Source organism: Rhinoderma darwinii, chromosome 1 (genome assembly GCF_050947455.1).
Source record: "Rhinoderma darwinii isolate aRhiDar2 chromosome 1, aRhiDar2.hap1, whole genome shotgun sequence".
In the NCBI taxonomy this organism is placed as follows: domain Eukaryota; kingdom Metazoa; phylum Chordata; class Amphibia; order Anura; family Rhinodermatidae; genus Rhinoderma; species Rhinoderma darwinii.
In genome coordinates, this window is record NC_134687.1 from 219,806,505 (window position 1) to 219,824,196 (window position 17,692).

At 41.4% G+C, this 17,692-nt stretch overlaps 1 protein-coding gene across 1 annotated transcript in view; it reads right to left on the reverse strand.

The window, feature by feature from the left end:
- The window catches only part of CNOT6L (CCR4-NOT transcription complex subunit 6 like), a 29,534-nt gene extending 12,097 nt beyond the window's left edge, over nucleotides 1-17,437 (reverse strand). Inside the window, exons 1-7 of the mRNA XM_075861739.1 lie at nucleotides 17,319-17,437; nucleotides 13,994-14,180; nucleotides 13,648-13,733; nucleotides 13,476-13,565; nucleotides 10,493-10,561; nucleotides 2,848-3,005; nucleotides 1,582-1,736 (exon numbers count right to left, since the gene is read on the reverse strand). Of these exons, the coding sequence (XP_075717854.1) occupies nucleotides 1,582-1,736; nucleotides 2,848-3,005; nucleotides 10,493-10,561; nucleotides 13,476-13,565; nucleotides 13,648-13,733; nucleotides 13,994-14,180; nucleotides 17,319-17,430 (857 nt within the window). The 5' untranslated portion in view covers nucleotides 17,431-17,437. The remainder of the gene's footprint in view (nucleotides 1-1,581; nucleotides 1,737-2,847; nucleotides 3,006-10,492; nucleotides 10,562-13,475; nucleotides 13,566-13,647; nucleotides 13,734-13,993; nucleotides 14,181-17,318) is intronic.
- Nucleotides 17,438-17,692: the final 255 nt, after the last annotated feature.

The window sequence follows — 17,692 nt, forward strand, 5'->3', positions numbered from 1 at the left end:
AATCAGGACAAATTGCTTTACAAATTTTGGGGTGATTTTTCTAATTTATTCATTGTAAAAATTAAACATTTCTATGTTTTTTCTGAAAAAAGAAGATTTTCATTTTCACGGCCTAATTCCACTAAATTCAGCAAAAACTGTGGGGTCAAAATGCCAACTATACCCCTAGAAAAATTCCTTGAGGGGTGTAGTCTTCAAAATGGGGTCAGTTTTGGGGGGATTCCACTGTTTTGGTCCCTCCAGGGCGTTGCAAACGCGACATGGCACTGAAAAACAATCCAGCAAAATCTGCGCTTCAAAATCCAAATGGCGCTCCTTCCCTTCTGAGCTCTGCCATGGGTCCAAACAGCAGTTTAGTACCACATATGGGGTATTGGCGTAATCGGGAGAAGTAGCTTTACAAGTTTTGGGGTGCTTTTTAATCTTTATTCCTTGCAAATATTTTTTTTTAATATTTTTTCAGAAAGAAAAAAAGTAGATTCACTTTCACTGACATACTCCAATAAATATAGCAAAAGACCTGTGGGGTCAAGATGCTAACTATACCCCTAGATAAATTCCTTGAGGTGTGTAGTTTCCAAAACAGTCTCACTTTTGGGGGATTTCCACTGTTTTGGCACCACAAGACCTCTTCAAACCTGACATGGTGCCTAAAATATATTCTAAAAAAGAGGCCCCAAAATCCACTAGGTGCTCCTTTGCTTCTGAGGCCGGTGTTTCAGTAAATTAGCGCTCTAGGGCCACATGTGGGATATTTCTAAAAACTGCAGAATCTGGGCAATAAATATTGAGTTGCATTTCTCGGGTAAAACCTTCTGCGTTACAGAATTTTTTTTATTACAAATGAATTTCAGCAAAAAAAATAAAATTTGTAAATTTCACCTGTACGTTGCTTTAATTCCTGTGAAGCGCCTAAAGGGTTAAGAAACTTTCTGAATGCTGTTTTGAATACTTTGAGGGGTGAAGTTTTTAATATGGGGTGATTTATGGGGTCTTTCTAGTACATAAGGCCCTCAAAGCCACTTCAGAACTGAACTGGCCCCTGTAAAAATAGCCTTTTGAAAACGTGAGAAATTGCTGCTAAAGTTCTAAGCCGTGTAACGTCCTAGAAAAATAAAATGTTCAAAAAACAATGCAAATATAAAGTAGACATATGGAATATGTAAAATAGTATCTATTTTGTGTGGTATTACTATCTGTTTTACAAGCAGATACATTTAAAATGAGAAAAATCATAATTTTTGCAAATTTTCTCTAAATTTTGGTGTTTTTCACAAATAAGCAATGAATTTATTGATCACATTTTTCCACTAACATAAAGTACAATATGTCACGAGAAAACAATCTCAGAATCGCTTGGATAGGCAAAAGCATTCCAGAGTTATTAACACAAATTGACACGTCAGATTTGAGAAAATGGGGCTGGTCATGGTCAAAATGAGCTCTGTCTTGAAAGGGTTAAAAGTAGTTTGATTATCTGAAACAGTAAAGTGTGATAAATATGCAAAAATAGAAGAAATCGGGAAGGGGCAAAAAAAAAAAAACCCCTTCACAGCACTGCGCCAAGCAAGTTTCACTTACTTTTCTGTTCTGAAAAATATTGCACAACCGTCCACGTGCTTCTTCTCATGTTCTGACATTATTTTGGCACGTGACTTTGGAGAAAAGAAACCATCATATCCACGTTCTTTTAATGCTGGCAGGAAGAGGGTAAAGTATTGCTCGGTTTCAACTTCCTAAACCAAGATGAAGATAAATTAAAAAAAGCCAGTTTTAGTCCACTGACTTAAGCACACTGATGCAACACAAAAGCAGATTCAATCTATGTATTTGGATAGATACTATTTGGTAGTAAAATGCATCTTAACCCCTGCACGACAGCCATACGGCTATATACGTTCCAACTGCTGATGCCCCGTGCAGTGGTCTTGCATATAAACAGCCTGGAATGGGGTTTAAAGGGTGCAGTGCTGCTTCAATGTGAAGCGCTGCACTGATGTCTGCAGGGGCTTTGAGGGCCCTGGAATGTGCCACCTAAGCTCCCTCTAGGTGCAGAATCCAATCAAAGCGCTCTGGCCAGGGACTCTGCTCCTAGAGGGTGCCCCTGACTTCTTCCCATTCCCCCTGCAGAGTGCACCCACACCCCCTCTAATGGCAACACCTAGGCTCCACTCTAGGAGCAGAATCCCCGTCAGATCGCTGTGGTCAGGTATTCTGCTCCGAGAGAGCCCGACAAACGTCTATATATGGACAGTGACATCAGGAGATCCCTGTAGGAGCGGAATTCCCGGTCAGAGCGTTGGCTAAAGATGCAAAATCAGCTGGTTCTGCCAACATTTGAGGTCTATGGAGGAATTCTGCCTCCCAACATGCCCAATCATTTGTTTTCCAAGAGAGGCACTTCGTTCAACAGAGGCTTATCACCCTAGCCATTGAAATTAACAGGCATGCTCGCTGATCCACGCTTTTTTTCCCCTCACAGTGGAGTTGGGAGAGCAGTTGGCTGACAGCCAAGCCTTAGCCTGAACAGTCCAGCCTTAGCACTTGTGATCTGGCTTAGATTCTTACATAAAAACAACTAGCATATAGTCCAAATAAAAAAAGGTAGCCTTTTTATGTAGCCTTTCCTTTGGCACAGCATTTCTTTAAAAAAAAAAAAAAACCCCACCACAATGAGAACATAAACTTGATGTGAATACCCATTTGTATCAGATCTAAAAAATAGAGTACTTTTTATTACCATATTATTCATTATGCAATTCTGGCATCTTGTGGACGAGAAGAGTAAAGCATACAAAGATCAAGTAAGCTAACAGTGCAGTTTGGTATAGAGTTTCTTTAACTCGCCTGAAGGCTGATTATATCTGCATCACAGCTGACTATCTCTTCCATGATGCCTTTCTTCCGGTACTCCCAATTTAATGCCCAGGAAGGGCAATAGCCATAAAGCTGCCGAGTAGCATATTTATCACAAAGGACATTGAAGCACATAACTGTGAAGGAAACTGGAAGATAAAAAGGCAGATAAAAACGTATTAATGACAAGTTCTGGTGGCTTTAATTTGAAGTGTTGTATGAAATTAGGAACAAGACTTGCGCAAGTTAAAATTTTTTGCCTTTACGTGATTTCTGTTAATAATATAGCTCCAACACTCTGCCGTACTATACACAGGTTGTCCTCACTTACTGTCCCCCATTGGGGCTCACAATCTAAATGGTCTATACGTATGTTTTTAGGTTATGTGAGGAAACCGGAGTATCCAGAGGAAACCCATGCGCGCACACAGCGATAACTTACAAACTCCATGCAGAGGTTGTCCTTGAATTTGAACCCATCACTGCAAAGCAATAGTGCTAAGCCACTGTGCTGCCCACACAATTACCAGGAATAGGCAGTATTCCACATGCTGCAACACAAATTTGACAGGAATACTTTGGAATGGCATACCACTGAATACACCAACATGATAAATACTACCAACTAAGATTATATGCAGAGTAAAAAAAAAAAAAAAAAGTATACCACAGAAAATTGTACAGAACATTACTTTATCAATGTTAAAGTTATCTACCAAAAAAGAACTTTTAGAGAAACTGGAATTTCCAATTTAAATAAGGGAAATGCCGATATGTGAGTGTGTTTATCTTAACACTGGATTGGTACATTGCTGGCAGTAAAAAGGGGTACATTTTTTTTTTATCTTGTAAGAAGTTAGGCTGTATAGGCCCTATTACACCGGCCAATTTTTGGCCAATGCAACGAGTGCCGATTAACAAGACAGCTCGTTGATCAGTGCTCGTTAGCTCCTTGTGACCAGAGCAATGTATGGGTACGAGCGGTTACTCCGATCGCTCGCCCCCATACATCAACAGGGAGATGCGCAGTCTACAACGATAAAATGTTACTTTTAAAACTATACATTTGCTTGTTAATCTGCTGATCGTTGCCCAGTTTTCACAGGGCAATTATCGTCAGCGAGCATTCTGTAAGCGCTTGTCTGCCCGATACTTGCCCAGTGTAAAAGGGCCTTTAGTCTCTATTTCAGATAACGTCAGCAAGCATATTTTTCTTGAACCGTTTACCAACCTCTAACCAAGGGGGTCTCATACTCGGCCAGGTAAATGGGCCACACATAGAAAAAGTTTGAAGTTGACAGGCCGCATTACTTTCAAATTTGATAATACAAACTTAGTTATTCAGTTTATTTGAACTACTACAACAATACCACATTACTAGAATAATACCGCTAGGTTTAAGCTTAGCGGAAATTTGCAAGTTTAATCCATGTGCTTATTTTAACAATCCAGTTTAAGTGTCGCTAAACGCTCAGTTGGCAGCGTTTGGCAGACACAAGAATGTCAAGATTGGACAGCCCCTTTTTATATTGTGCCACACACACACCTCTGTAGATCGTGACACACACACCTCTGTAGATCGTGACACACACACACCTCTGTAGATCGTGACACACACACACCTCTGTAGATCGTGACACACACACACCTCTGTAGATCGTGACACACACACACCTCTGTAGATCGTGACACACACACACACCTCTGTAGATCGTGACACACACACACACCTCTAGAACGTGACACACACACACACACCTCTAGAACGTGACACACACCTCTGTAGATCGTGACACACACACACCTCTGTAGAACGTGACACACACCTCTGTAGAACGTGACACACACACACACCTCTGTAGAACGTGACACACACACACACATCTCTGTAGAACGTGACACACACACACACACATCTCTGTAGAACGTGACACACACACACACACACACACCTCTGTAGATCGATCCATCGGTGCTTCCACTAGGAGTGGAATTACCAGCCAAAGCATTGCCGGTACTTTGGCCAGGGATTCCTCTCCCGGAGCCCCCGACGTCACAGTCCATATATGGACAGTTACGTCAGAGGCCAGGTCTATCAGCCGAATCCTCGACCAGTGCGTTGGTAACACGCTGGCTGGCATACTGGTCCAGCAGGAGCCACTGATGTCCATATATCGAGGGAGCTCCTCCTTCACCATGCTCTCCCACTATCAGCAGATTACCACTTCAGGGGCGTGTTTGAGTCCTCTGCTCTAACCCAATTTTCTTGTAAATGGACCACAAAAGGTTGTATCATTTTACAGGTAATTGTTTAGCAAATTTAAGATTACTCCTACAAATGTTACTACGATAAGAACTCATACCAAACAATAGCTCTGCGAACCCAAAGTGGCCGAACAAGTCGTTTAAGAAAAATACTTAAAGGAACAGTGTCATCACAAATTATTTTTTTATATGTTAAAGATGTTAGTGCTTTATTATTTTCATTTTTATATTCATTTGTGTGTTTGTGTTTTACTTTTTCTTATTTTTACACTTTTTCTTCCCTATGGGGGCTGCCATTTTTTGTTCCATTTCTGTGTGTGTCGATTAACGACACATACAGACATGGAATACGGCAGCCACAGTCCCATAGGGACAGCGAACGGCTCCCGTCCCATTGTCTTCAGTGTACGGCGTCTGTGTGGGAACTGCGCATGCGCCGCTCCCACATAGTCCAATTCGAAATTGGCGCCGTCCGGCGCCATTTTCCTGTGGACCGGAAGTCGCGGCCGGACAGTAATATTACTACTTCCGGTCGCGGCTTCCGGATTTGTGCACTTGGACCAGCGGCAGCAAACGGAGCGGACGGGCCGGAGGGAGCCGCGGCGGCAGGAGCAGGTAAGAGATTTCAATGTATGTTCGTGTTTGTGTGCGTTTACTACTGTATGTAAACCTACTACAGTGTGTGTTAGCTCAAAAAATGGCGACACACAGTGTAGGATGTTACACCGTTCAAACCCCTCATTTATCCCGGCACTAGCCAGGATAAAGGAGGGGGGGATGCTGAGAGCTCACTAGAGCGAGGGCTTTTACCCAATTTTGCAAAGCTGCAATTTTGGGAATAGCTCCATCTAGTGACCAAAAATGGGTAGTATTATAAATTAGAATTAATTTATAATATTTCCTGACTCGTGAAAAAAATTTGAACAATGTTTAATCACCCACACACTAAATGTTTAATTTTTTTTAAAAAAACATGTTTTTCTGGCAACACATTCCCTTTAAAGGGTAACCAAATGTGCAAACTTCTGACATATCATAGTGACATGCAACAAGTTTTGATTGGCAAGGGTCCAAGCACTGCGACCTTCACCAAATCGCTAAAACTAAGTGGCAGAAGTGCTCGTGTAAGCGCAGAGCCGTAGTTTGTTCGGATTTTTCCAGAAAGCCAATGCAGCGTAGTACAGGCCCATAGAATTTCTATTGAGCGTGTGCACAGCTATGTTGATTTCTTTAAAAAGCCGAGCACTTCTGCCGCTTCATTTTAGCGATTGGTGGCGTGTCTGTGCTCAGACCCTACCAATCAAAACTTGTTGCATGTCACTATGACATGTCACAAGATTGTTGAACGTTTACCCTTTAAGTTGCCCTTCAAGAACGCAAATAGATGCTGAAAACGTCACTGGTTATTTCCACTGTTAAATATGTACATAAACGTTTTGAGATCAGCTTAATTTAATGAGCAAGCTATTTTACACGTTTTTCAATCGTCGCATTCCAAGAGCTATAACCTTTTTATTTTTGCGTCGACATAGCTGTATAAGGTCTTGTTTTTTGCTGGACAAGTTGTATTTTTTAATAGCACCATTTTTAGGTACATATTATTTATTGATTAACTTTTATTAACTTTTTGGGGGGGGGGGGGGGAATAGAAAAAAAACCCAAAAAAACAAAAAGAAACAGAAATTTCCCCACTCTTTTGTGTCCTAAATCTACGCCGTTTACCGTGTGGTATAAATAACAATAACTTTATTCAGCGGGTTGTTACGATTGCAACGATACCAAATTTGTATAGTTTTTGTATGTTTTACAACTTTTACATAGTAAAAACGCTTTTTTTTCAAAATTTTTTTTTTTGTGTCTCCATATTTGAAGAGCCGTAACGTTTTTATTTTTTCGCCGATGCGGTTGTATGAGGGTTTTTTTTTTGCGGGACGACTTGTAGTTTTTATTGGTACCATTTTGGAGTAGATGCGACTTTTTGATCACTTTTTATCACATTTTTTTAAAGTCAGTATGCACAGAAAACAGCAATTTTTCCATAGTTTATTACATTTTTTACGCTGTTCACCGTGCGGGTTAAATAATGTAATAGATTTATAGTCGGGGTCGTTACTGACGCGGCGATACCAAATGTGTGTAACTTTTTAACTTTATTTTGTTTTTTTAATAGTAAATCATTTTGTAAGGGGAAAAGCTAGGTTTTTCATTTTTTTTTCAATTAACTTTCTTAAACTTTTTTTTCCACTTTTTTACTAGTCCCATTAGGGGACTATAATATGCGATTCTGCGATCGCATTTATAATACACTGCAATACTTTTGTATTGCAGTGTATTACTGCCTGGCCGTTTAACACGGACAGGCATCGGCTAGGTCATGCCTGCGGCATGATCTAGCAGGCATTCATTACAGGCAGACCTGGGGGCCTTTATTAGACCCCCGGCTGCCATTAGAGACACAGACACTCGGCGATCGTATCGCCGGGTGTCTGTGAGAGAGGGAGCTCCCTCCCTCTCTCCAAAACCACTCCGATGCGGTGCTCGCTATTGAGCACCGCATCTGAGGGGTTAAACGTGTGAGATCGATACAAATATCGATCTCACACGGCAGAGCAGGGACGCTCCCAGCCCTCAGCTGCCTCTAGCAGCTGAGAGCAGGGAGATTTGACATCTCCCTGCTCTGTAAACTTATTCCGATGCCGCGACGTAAAAAGTCTATGGCATCGGAATAAAACACGATGGGCCGGTCACTAACGGGTTAAAACGGCCAATGAATGTAATCAATCAGTCTTAGGAGGAGAGAAAGAAAGCTTAAAGAGGCTCTGTCACCACATTATAAGTGCCCTGTCTCCTACATAAGGAGATGGGCGCTGTAATGTAGGTGACAGGAATGCTTTTTATTTTAAAAAAACGATCTTTTTTCACAAAGTTAGCAGCGATTTTAAGTTTATGCTAATGAGCTTTCTTTAGCATAAATCTAAACTAGCTCATAACTTGCTCAAAAATGATCGTTTTTCAAAATGAAAACCACTATTGTTATCTACATTACAGCGCCGATCAGATTATGTAGGAGACAGGGCACTTATAATCTGGAGACAGAGCCTCTTTAACAGTTATTTTTTCGTGAACACCTTTAAGGCTCAAATAAGTCACGAAAGAAACCTTTGCAGTTGTGCAGGCCCAAGGTGAACATTTCTTCTGTTTCAAGAGGTGATTTAGCGAGACCCTAAAATTAGGGAACCAGGAAGGGGAGGGCCCAAACATCTTTGGAAGCAAGGGTGCCCATATATCAGGACAACACTTACCCAGCAAAGTTATCTAAACTGCATAGTGTGGACCAAAAAGGGGGATAAGAAACAACAGTTTCTCAATATAACACTGGCCTGTGCATAAAGGATTGCTTCACAGCGTAACACACATCTATGGATTATTTTTTTTACCCCATTATGCCCTGATGTACTCCGCTCCGATTACATATGCCCCTACATTATAAACTGAAATACCAGTAAAACACTAAACAAAACTACCACCAAGCAAAATCCACGCTCCGAAATCCAAATGGCACTCCCTCTCTACTGAGCCCTACAGTGTGCCCAAACAGCAGTTTACTTCCACATAAATGGCATCACCGAACCAGGGAGAACCCTTTAAAAAAAAAAAAATTGGGGTGTCTAGTGGCACAAGCTGGGCAAGAGAAATTTTCCACTGAAAACACATATCTAGGGAAAAATTTCAATTTTTACTTTATACACCATCCACACGGATGCAATCATTTATGGAAAAGACCTGTGGGGTGAAAATGCTCACTACACCCCTTCATAAATGCCTTGAGGGCTGTAGCTTCCAAAATGGGGTAACTTCAATTATTTCACATCAGAGCCTCTGCAATAGTGAACCAATTGTAAGTCACCAAATTAGGCCTCAATTTCACATGGTACTCTCACTCCTGATCCCTGTCGATCAGCCAGGCTAAAGACTAGGGCACATGTAGAGGTGCGTCTAAAACTGGGAAACACTGCATCATTTGAGAGCTGTCTTTTCATGGTGGCACAAGTTGGGCACTACATATTCGCATATCTATGGAAAAAGCACCCCAACGTTTCTAAAGCAATTTCTACCATTTATTTGTTGAGAAAACGAAAATTTGATCTAAAGCTGCAGCTTATTGGAAAAAAATTTAAAATTATCAACGCCCAATAAAATCTATGAAACACCACTTGTGGGGTCGAAACACTCACTACACCCCTAGATGAATTCCTTCTGGGTGTAGTTTCCAAAATGAGGTAATTTTTGCGGTGTTTCCACTGTTTTGGCACCACAAGACCTCTTTAAACCTGACATAGTACCGAAAATATAATCTAATAAAAAGGTGGCCCCAAAATCCTCTAGGTGCTTCTTTGCTTCGGAGGCCTGTGTTTCAGTCCACTAGGGCCACATGTGGGATATTTCTAAATACTGCAGAATCTGGGCAATAAATATGGAGTTGTGGTAAAATGTACAAATTTCTTTAATTCTTGTGAAATGCTCCAAAGGGGTAAGAAACTTTCTAAATGCGGTTTTGAATACTTTGAGGGGTGCAGTTTTTAAAATGGGATGATTTATGGGGGTTTGTATTGTATGGGTCTCGAAGCTATTTCAGAACTGAACTGGTCCCTGAAAAACAGCTTTATGACACTTTCTTGAAAATTTAAGAAATTTATGCTAAAGTTCTGAACCTTGTAATGGCCTAGAAAAACAAGAATGTTCAAAAACGATGCCAATTTAAAGTAGACATGGGAAATGTTAATCAGCACCTATTGTGTGGTATAACTATTTGTCTTACAAGCAGATACATTTCAATTGATAAAAGTGCACATTTTTGCAAAATGTTGGTGTTTTTCACAATTAAATAGGGAATGTACCGACCAAGTTTTACCAGTAATTTAAGAGTACAATGCGTCACGAGAAAACAATCTCAGAATCGCTTGGAAAGGTAAAAGCATTCCGGAGTTATTACCACATAAAGTGAGATGTCAGATTTGAAAAAGGAGGCTCTGTCAGGAAGGTCAAAAGTGGGAGCAGCGGGAAGGGGTTAAGGCGCATATCAATTGGCGATTGAGATTTTGGCTTTTTTTTATGATGGTCTGTGAAGGTTATCATTTTGGGTGACTACTCCATAAGCAGTTAAGTAAAAACGGCCGTCTGTAATCCCCAACGTATGGACCGTAAATCAAACCATAAAATACAGATTGTAGACCATTCTCTTAATGGGATTTATTTAAAATATCTTCAGTGAAAAAACAGCTTTGTAAGTTTTGCGGCTTAATGGGCCAAAAACTTGCCTTTATACATCTCCTTTAGAACTGGGCAGAAGCTTTATAAAATTGATAAATACCTGAGGGGAGAATTTGGTCTCGTTCTTTTAAAGCAATCCACGGCCTCTGAGGAAGCTGTTCTGGATGAACTGTAATGTACAAGAAAAAATAAAATAAACATATATTCACACTTTTTTTTTTAGTAAAACCATTAGTTAGAATTAGTCACAACATATTTGCTTATGTTGCAGGTTGGTCTTCAAATCAACTACATCCATTTTTATGGAGTCTTTTATCGGTTGCAGTATAAGGGTATGTGCACACGACCAATTCTCAGGCGTAATGGAGGTGTTTTACGCCTCGAATTACGCCTGAAAAGACGACTCCAATACGTCTGCAAACATCTGCCCATTGCTTGCAATGGGTCTTACGATGTTCTGTGCAGACGAGCTGTCATTTTACGCGTCGCTGTCAAAAGACGGCGCGTAAAATTACGGCCGCTTCAAAGTGCAGGACACTTCTTGCGACGTAATTTGAGCAGTTTTTCATTGACTCCAATGAAAACCAGCTCCAATTACATCTGAAAAAGTCGCAGTGAAAAACATGTGCACTTGTAAAAACGTCTGAAATTCAGGAGCGGTTTTCTCATGAAAACAGCTCCGTAATTTGACGTTTTTGGCGTTGTCGTGTGCACATACCCTTAAAGGGAACCCTTCACCTGTCCATACATGTGCAGCATGTAATGGGCAGGGCTTCAAACTCACTTGAATTTTTTTTTTGCCCCCCCCTTCTTCCTCAGTTGTTTACATATCGGTGCTGTTATATTTGGCGCCCGATATGTAAATAAGCCCCTGAACTGTTAATGGGGTGTTCCTATCCAACTAAACGGCAAGGGGGCGTTCTACTCTTCGCTCGGACACTGTCCGTAGCTGATTGGACAGTCAGGGCGGCTTGCACTGTGTTCCCTTCCGCTCTGTGACTAGAGCCAGGGACAACAACAACCCGCCTCTTTATCAGCGATGCTCTACCACAGTAAGGACATTGAATGGATTACCTGCACTTTGCTCGACCGCCGCTCAATTCAAAGTCTATGGGAATGAACGAAATAGCGGAGTACAGTGTTTAGCGGTTTCCATCAGTCCCAGAGACATTGAATGGAGCAGGGGCACATTCTCTACTTTGGATCCATTCAAACTCCCCACAGTGAGGAGAGTTTTGGGGATTGGAACCCCCATTATCACGATCAGTCCCAGCGATCGACAGTTATCTATCCTATGTATAGGTAAGATTTTTTGATTCTGGGACAACCCCTTTAATTCCCAAGTCTGGTTTGCAAAACTTAAGCAGAGTATACACTAGAATTAGTGGACCAACACTCCGCTTGATCGGCCCACAGACGTTTCTCAAACACCCCATAAACATGCATGCTCATCCAAGTGTACATAATCATACAATAGGGGAGAGAGATACAAGTTGCTGCCAGACACTTCGGTCAGTGGCTTATCACCTAGCAAAACAGAGGGTTGTAAATATAGAGTAGAGGAATTGAATCCCATAACATTACTTGTCATTATCTGCAGTATGGTGTAGGGAACACCCTGAAATCTAAGATCTATTCACACTGCAGTGCACAGAGGTATACGGCCGGAAACATTGCCCGAAATACATAGCTTAGATGGTAGCCTCTGACATATGCCACTGTTCAATACAGTTGAAAAAAAAAATAAAAAAATGAAGGATCCTTATGGCCCCTTTGACTCAAAGTAGAAGTTTGTGCTGGGTGCTATCCTGGGGCATAGCCCAGTGTGATGAGAGCCTAATTGACAGTTAAACGAGCCCTCCCCTCCCCCCCCCCATCTTCGAAATTTATGGCAGCTCCACCTTTGGGACCCCGTACCTCTAGAACCGGCCCCCTGAACCCTGTTCTAACTTTATTCTGCTCCTGTTGCTTCCTGGCCACTACCTGATTAGGTGGTCAGGAATAATGGAAACTTAGAACAGAGCTACAGAAAGAGCGCAGGTCACCGTGCTACATTGTATGCATAACTCCCATTCACTTCTACGGTAGTTATGGAAACAGATGAGCTGCACTGTTTTAGAAGTGCAGACCGCCTCATCAGGAAGTGGCCGGAGAAGAGCAAGGTAGAACAGGCTTCAGAGGGCCCATTTCTAAAGATGATAGACCATAAAATGTCCGAGAGGGATACCCTTTTAAAGGGAAGGTGTCACGAATTTTTATTTTTTATATATAATATTCCTTTCAGTATGCCATTAAAATAAATTGTGTTGTACTTTTTACTTTTTTCTTTTTACTTGTCTATGGGGCTGCCATTTTTTTTCGATTAATGACACATACAGAGAAGGAATACGGCACATACATCCCCATAGAGAATGCGAACGGGAACCTTTCCATACACTATAGCATACGCGCCGCTCCCACACAGTCCAAAAGGAAGGTCTTCGGCCAAGCGACATCCGGCGCCATTTTCATGTGGACCGGAAGCTGCGACCGTACAGTAAGATAACGACTTCCGGCCATATGTTCAAGGCAGCGCAGACGCAAGGACTAGGAGCGGAGGCGGTAGCAGGTGCAGGTAAGTTATGTTTGTGTACGTTCGTGTTATACTGTCTGATTACCACTATCTAATCCTCCTACACTGTTCATTCGCTCAAAAAATGGTGGCCCAGTGTAGGTTTGAACATTCAAACCACTCCTTTCTCCTGGCACTAGCCAGGACAAAGGAGGGGGGATTGTGTGAGGACACTAGAGCGAGTGTGTCTACTCCAAATTTGCAGCATAAAGCAATGAGGTTGCTTTACCACATTGCCAATGCTGAAATTTTGGGAATTGCTCCCTCTAGTGACCAGTGCGGGGAAAGTTTATAAATTAGAATCTAATTTATAATATTTCCTGACTTGTGAAAAAATTAAAACAATGTGTAATCATTTATATACTGTTTAACTGAAAAGAAAAAAAAAAACGAGAAAAATTCTAGCGACACATTCCCTTTAAGGTAATTTGTGAAATAGATTCCATTTCTGTAATTAGGTTTCAGTAAATACCTGCTAGATTGTCAAGCATGTAGTTCAGTAGCTTTCTGATCCCATCTGGCTCCTGATACAGACTGAGAATATCCTGTGATAAAGGATTGCCTGTAGAAAAAAATAAAAATAAATTGTAAAAAAAAAGTACACACACGCACACACACTTTATAAGTAACTTGTATAAACATACCTTTTAAACCAAGGGTCTGTAGCCTGAACAGTCGCCCCAGCTCATAAGGTAAAACCCGTAGCAGATTGTTATTTAAAAGCAATTCCCTGGTTGGAAAGAGTTCAGGAATTAATTTTAACAGTTCAGCCTATCAGTTTCAAAATAAATCTGTGCCAAGTTAATGCTGTTTTTTTGGAATACAGTTGAAACATGCATAACAAAAAACACAACTTCTTAGAAGTAAATGGCAACCGGAACAGAGCCTAAAAGTAAACCCGAAAAAATAAATAAATTAGATAATCTACAAGAATACAAAAAAAAAAACCACAGTACTTTTTCTTCAATCTAAGCAGGGACACATACTAACCTGAGAGACACAACGTTCCCTAGCTCTGCTGGTAAACTTCTGAGCTTATTGGAAGAGAGGTCCAAATAAACCAGATTGTGGAGCTTGGCAATATCAGGTGGGATACGAGAGAGGTTGTTATCACTGAGGTGCAACACAGTCAAGTGCGTCAATGACCAAAGCGATGTGCTTAAACTGCGCACCCTCCCTACCGAAACGGAAATTGCATAAGAAAGAGATAGATAAAAAAAAAATAGTATTACAATCAAGAAATATTGCAAACCCAGAATCGTTCATCTGAAACCAGTAAATTAAAGTCAGTTTCTTAGCGCTGAAGCAGATCAACCATATTCAAATAAGCAAAAATAGGAATAACTTACAATTCAGACTTTAATACTGGTAACCTTGCACAATAATTCTAGAGTGTCTTTTCCTAGAACACTGCATTGTCCTTATCCTTTGCGATTCCCCCTGGAATCCGATGAATAGATTGACAACTTGTGTTAAAATGAGTTTTCCAGCCAGTAAAAATTGATGGCCTATCCTGAGGGTAGGCCATCAATAGCAGATTGGTCAGAGTATGGACTGCTGGGGCCCCCGCTAATCAGGTGTTTTGAAGGGGGTGCAACGCTCATACGAGCACGGCTTCCCCTTCATTTCTACTTGCTCACTGAATAGGACACGCATTTAGCTGCAATACCTGTGAATCGCCGCTAAACGTGTTGGATTCACAGTGAGCAAGAAATGAAGGGGAAGTAGCGCTTGTACAAGCTCTGCACCTCCTTGAAAACAGATCTCCGGTGGGCCCGGGAGTCAAACCCAGACCTGTCAGCGATTGATGGCCTATCCTCACTTTTTAGTGGCTGGAAAACCCCTTTAACCGTTGGGGGGGGTGTCTAGATTATCTGCACGGTCAGCACTAATAGGATAGCCTCTGACCTGAGGGACACACCCCTAATGATAATCCTGGAAATGTATGAATAAATTGACAACTGGGTTTTAATAAGGAAGAGCACAATGCTCAGCACTAAGAAAAAAAAGTTCCAGCTTTATTTCATAGTAAATAATTGTATTCTCCAATTACCGATAGGTACTCTTTAAAAGGGATTGAGTCAGAATGACCTAAAGGCGTAAAAATGTTTTATTTTACCACAATGTTTGAATGCAGCCTTAGGCCCCATGCACACAACCGTAAATACGGTTCCGTATTGCTTTATAGACATCAGCAACGTACCCATTTCTGCTGAATGGTATCCACAAATACGGTCCGTAGTGCATCTGTATTACATTCCCTATATACGGATCCGCCTATATACGGATCCGCAAAAAAATAAAAAGCCTGGTTGATGGGAAATCCCCTTTGTCACTTAGCAACACTTCTGTATTTGCGGATGGCTATCCGTATTTGCGGACGCACCTCCGTAGCCATCCGCAATTTGGGCTTCCCTCAGACTTCTATGGAGGAGTCTGTGCCGCAATTGCGGACCAAGAACGGACATGCTCCATAATTCCCGGCACAGACGCTCATCCGTAGCGATACGGACTGGTATCCGCGCTCAATGAAAGTAAGTGGGTCTGTTTTTTTATTGTCAGCCTCAAGATGTTGCAAGCCATGCGACTGCAGCAGCCTGTGATTGGCTGCAGCGGTCACATGGCCGCAGAGTCTTCCTAGGAGGCTGGACTGCAGGGAGTTCTGGGCAAGTATGAATTATTTTTTATTTAGAAAAACAAATACATTTTGACGGAGTTATGACCTATTTGAAATTACTGCTAATGACTTTAATGCCCAACTGGGTGTTTTTTAGCTTTTGACCAAGTGGGCGATGTAAAGAGGAGTGTGACGCTGACCAATCACTGTCATGCACTTCTCTCCATTTACTCAGGGCACAGTGATCTTGCTAGATTATTATGTGCAGTCACTTACACTAACGTTACTGAAGTGTCTTGAGTGAATAGACATCGCTGCCAGCCAGGACGTGATTTCTATTCACAATCCCGACACTTCGGCAACATTTGTGTGGGACTTAAAGGAACAGTGTCGCCACAAATTTTTTTTTTTATATCAGTTTGATGTTCGTGTTTTATTAAAAACATTTGTATTTGTGTGTTTGTATGTTACGTTTTTTTATTTTTACACTTTTTCTTCCCTATGGGGGCTGCCATTTTTTGTTTCCAGTTCTGTATGTGTCGATTAACGACACATACAGACATGGAATACGGCAGCTCCAGTCCCATAGGGACTGCGAAAGGGGCCCGTTCCATCCACTATGGTGTACTCTGTCTTTGTGGGAACGGCGCATGCGCCGCTCCCACACAGTCCAATTTGAAATGCGCGCCGTCCGGCGCCATTTTCCTGTGGACCGGAAGTCACGGCCGGACAGTAAGATTACTACTTCCGGTCGCGGCTTCCGGACTTGTGCACATGGAGCAGCGGCAGCAGATGGAGCGGACGGTCCGGAGGGAGCGGCGGCGACTGGAGCAGGTAAGTGATTTCTATGTATGTTCGTGTTTTACTGTGTGTTAGCTCAAAAAATGGCGACACACAGTGTAGGAGGGTAGACCGTTCCTATTGCCTTGCAGCACTGGGGTCCTGGGTTCAAATCCAACCAAGGACAACATCTGCATGGAGTTTGTATGTTCTCCCCGTGTTTGCGTGGGTTTCCTCCGGGTACTCCGGTTTCCTCCCACACCCCAAAAACATACCCATAGGGAATTTAGAGTGTGAGCCCCAATGGGGACAGTAAAAAAGTGGACCTCTGTACAGCGCTGCGTAATATGTTGGCGCTATATAAGTAACTGAAATAAATAAATAATCCCCTCGTTTCTCCCGGCACTAGCCAGGTTAAAGGAGGGGGGGATTCTGAGAGCTCACTAGAGCGAGGGATTTTTTCCCAATTTTGCAGCATAAAGCAATGTGGTTGCTTTACCACATGCAATGCTGCAATTTTGGGAATTGCTCCATCTAGTGACCAGCAATGGGAACTATTATAAATTGAATCAAATTTATAATATTTCCTGACTCGAAAATAAAAAACATTAGAACAAGGTTTAATCACCCACACACTAATTGTTTAACTAAAACACATTCCCTTTAATGACAGCAAACGTGATCGCGCGTTGCCAATGTGACTAGAAGCTTGCTGTTGGGTGCCTTGCTTTAGGCTTGTCTGAGAAGGTTTTTTTTCTAGCTTCAAGAGCAGTAGAACTCTTGTAATTGTTTAAATCAACTAAAGGATATTAAAATATTTTTATTTGTGGTTTTCAGATTATAGGATAATTGTGATTTTGTAAAGTCATGGTGCATTAGCCAAAGAAAGTGAACCTAAAGAGAAAAAAACCCACTCACCGGAAATTTCCAATTCATCCCAGTGAGACTTCTTGCCGTTGGCAACCTCTTCTGCTGACATGATGGTATATATTCTACGAGGATCAGGAGGGTCATATTTTTCTTTGGGCATCCCTGTTAGTCTGAAAAAATGTTTAAAAAATAAAATAAAAATCATATTATATCTATATATCTAGAAATGAAAGCAAAACCATCAGAATCTTGAAGATATCCTATTGAAGAGTCACATTAAGGGTAAAATCAGTTTTGATGCAGTTTTTTTAACCAAAGCCAGAAGTTGATCTAAAAAGGAAAGACAAGGCTTTATAGAAAAGACTGATGCAACTCCATTCTTTCCACTCCTGTGTTTCGCTCAAAAAAAAAAAAAAAAAAAA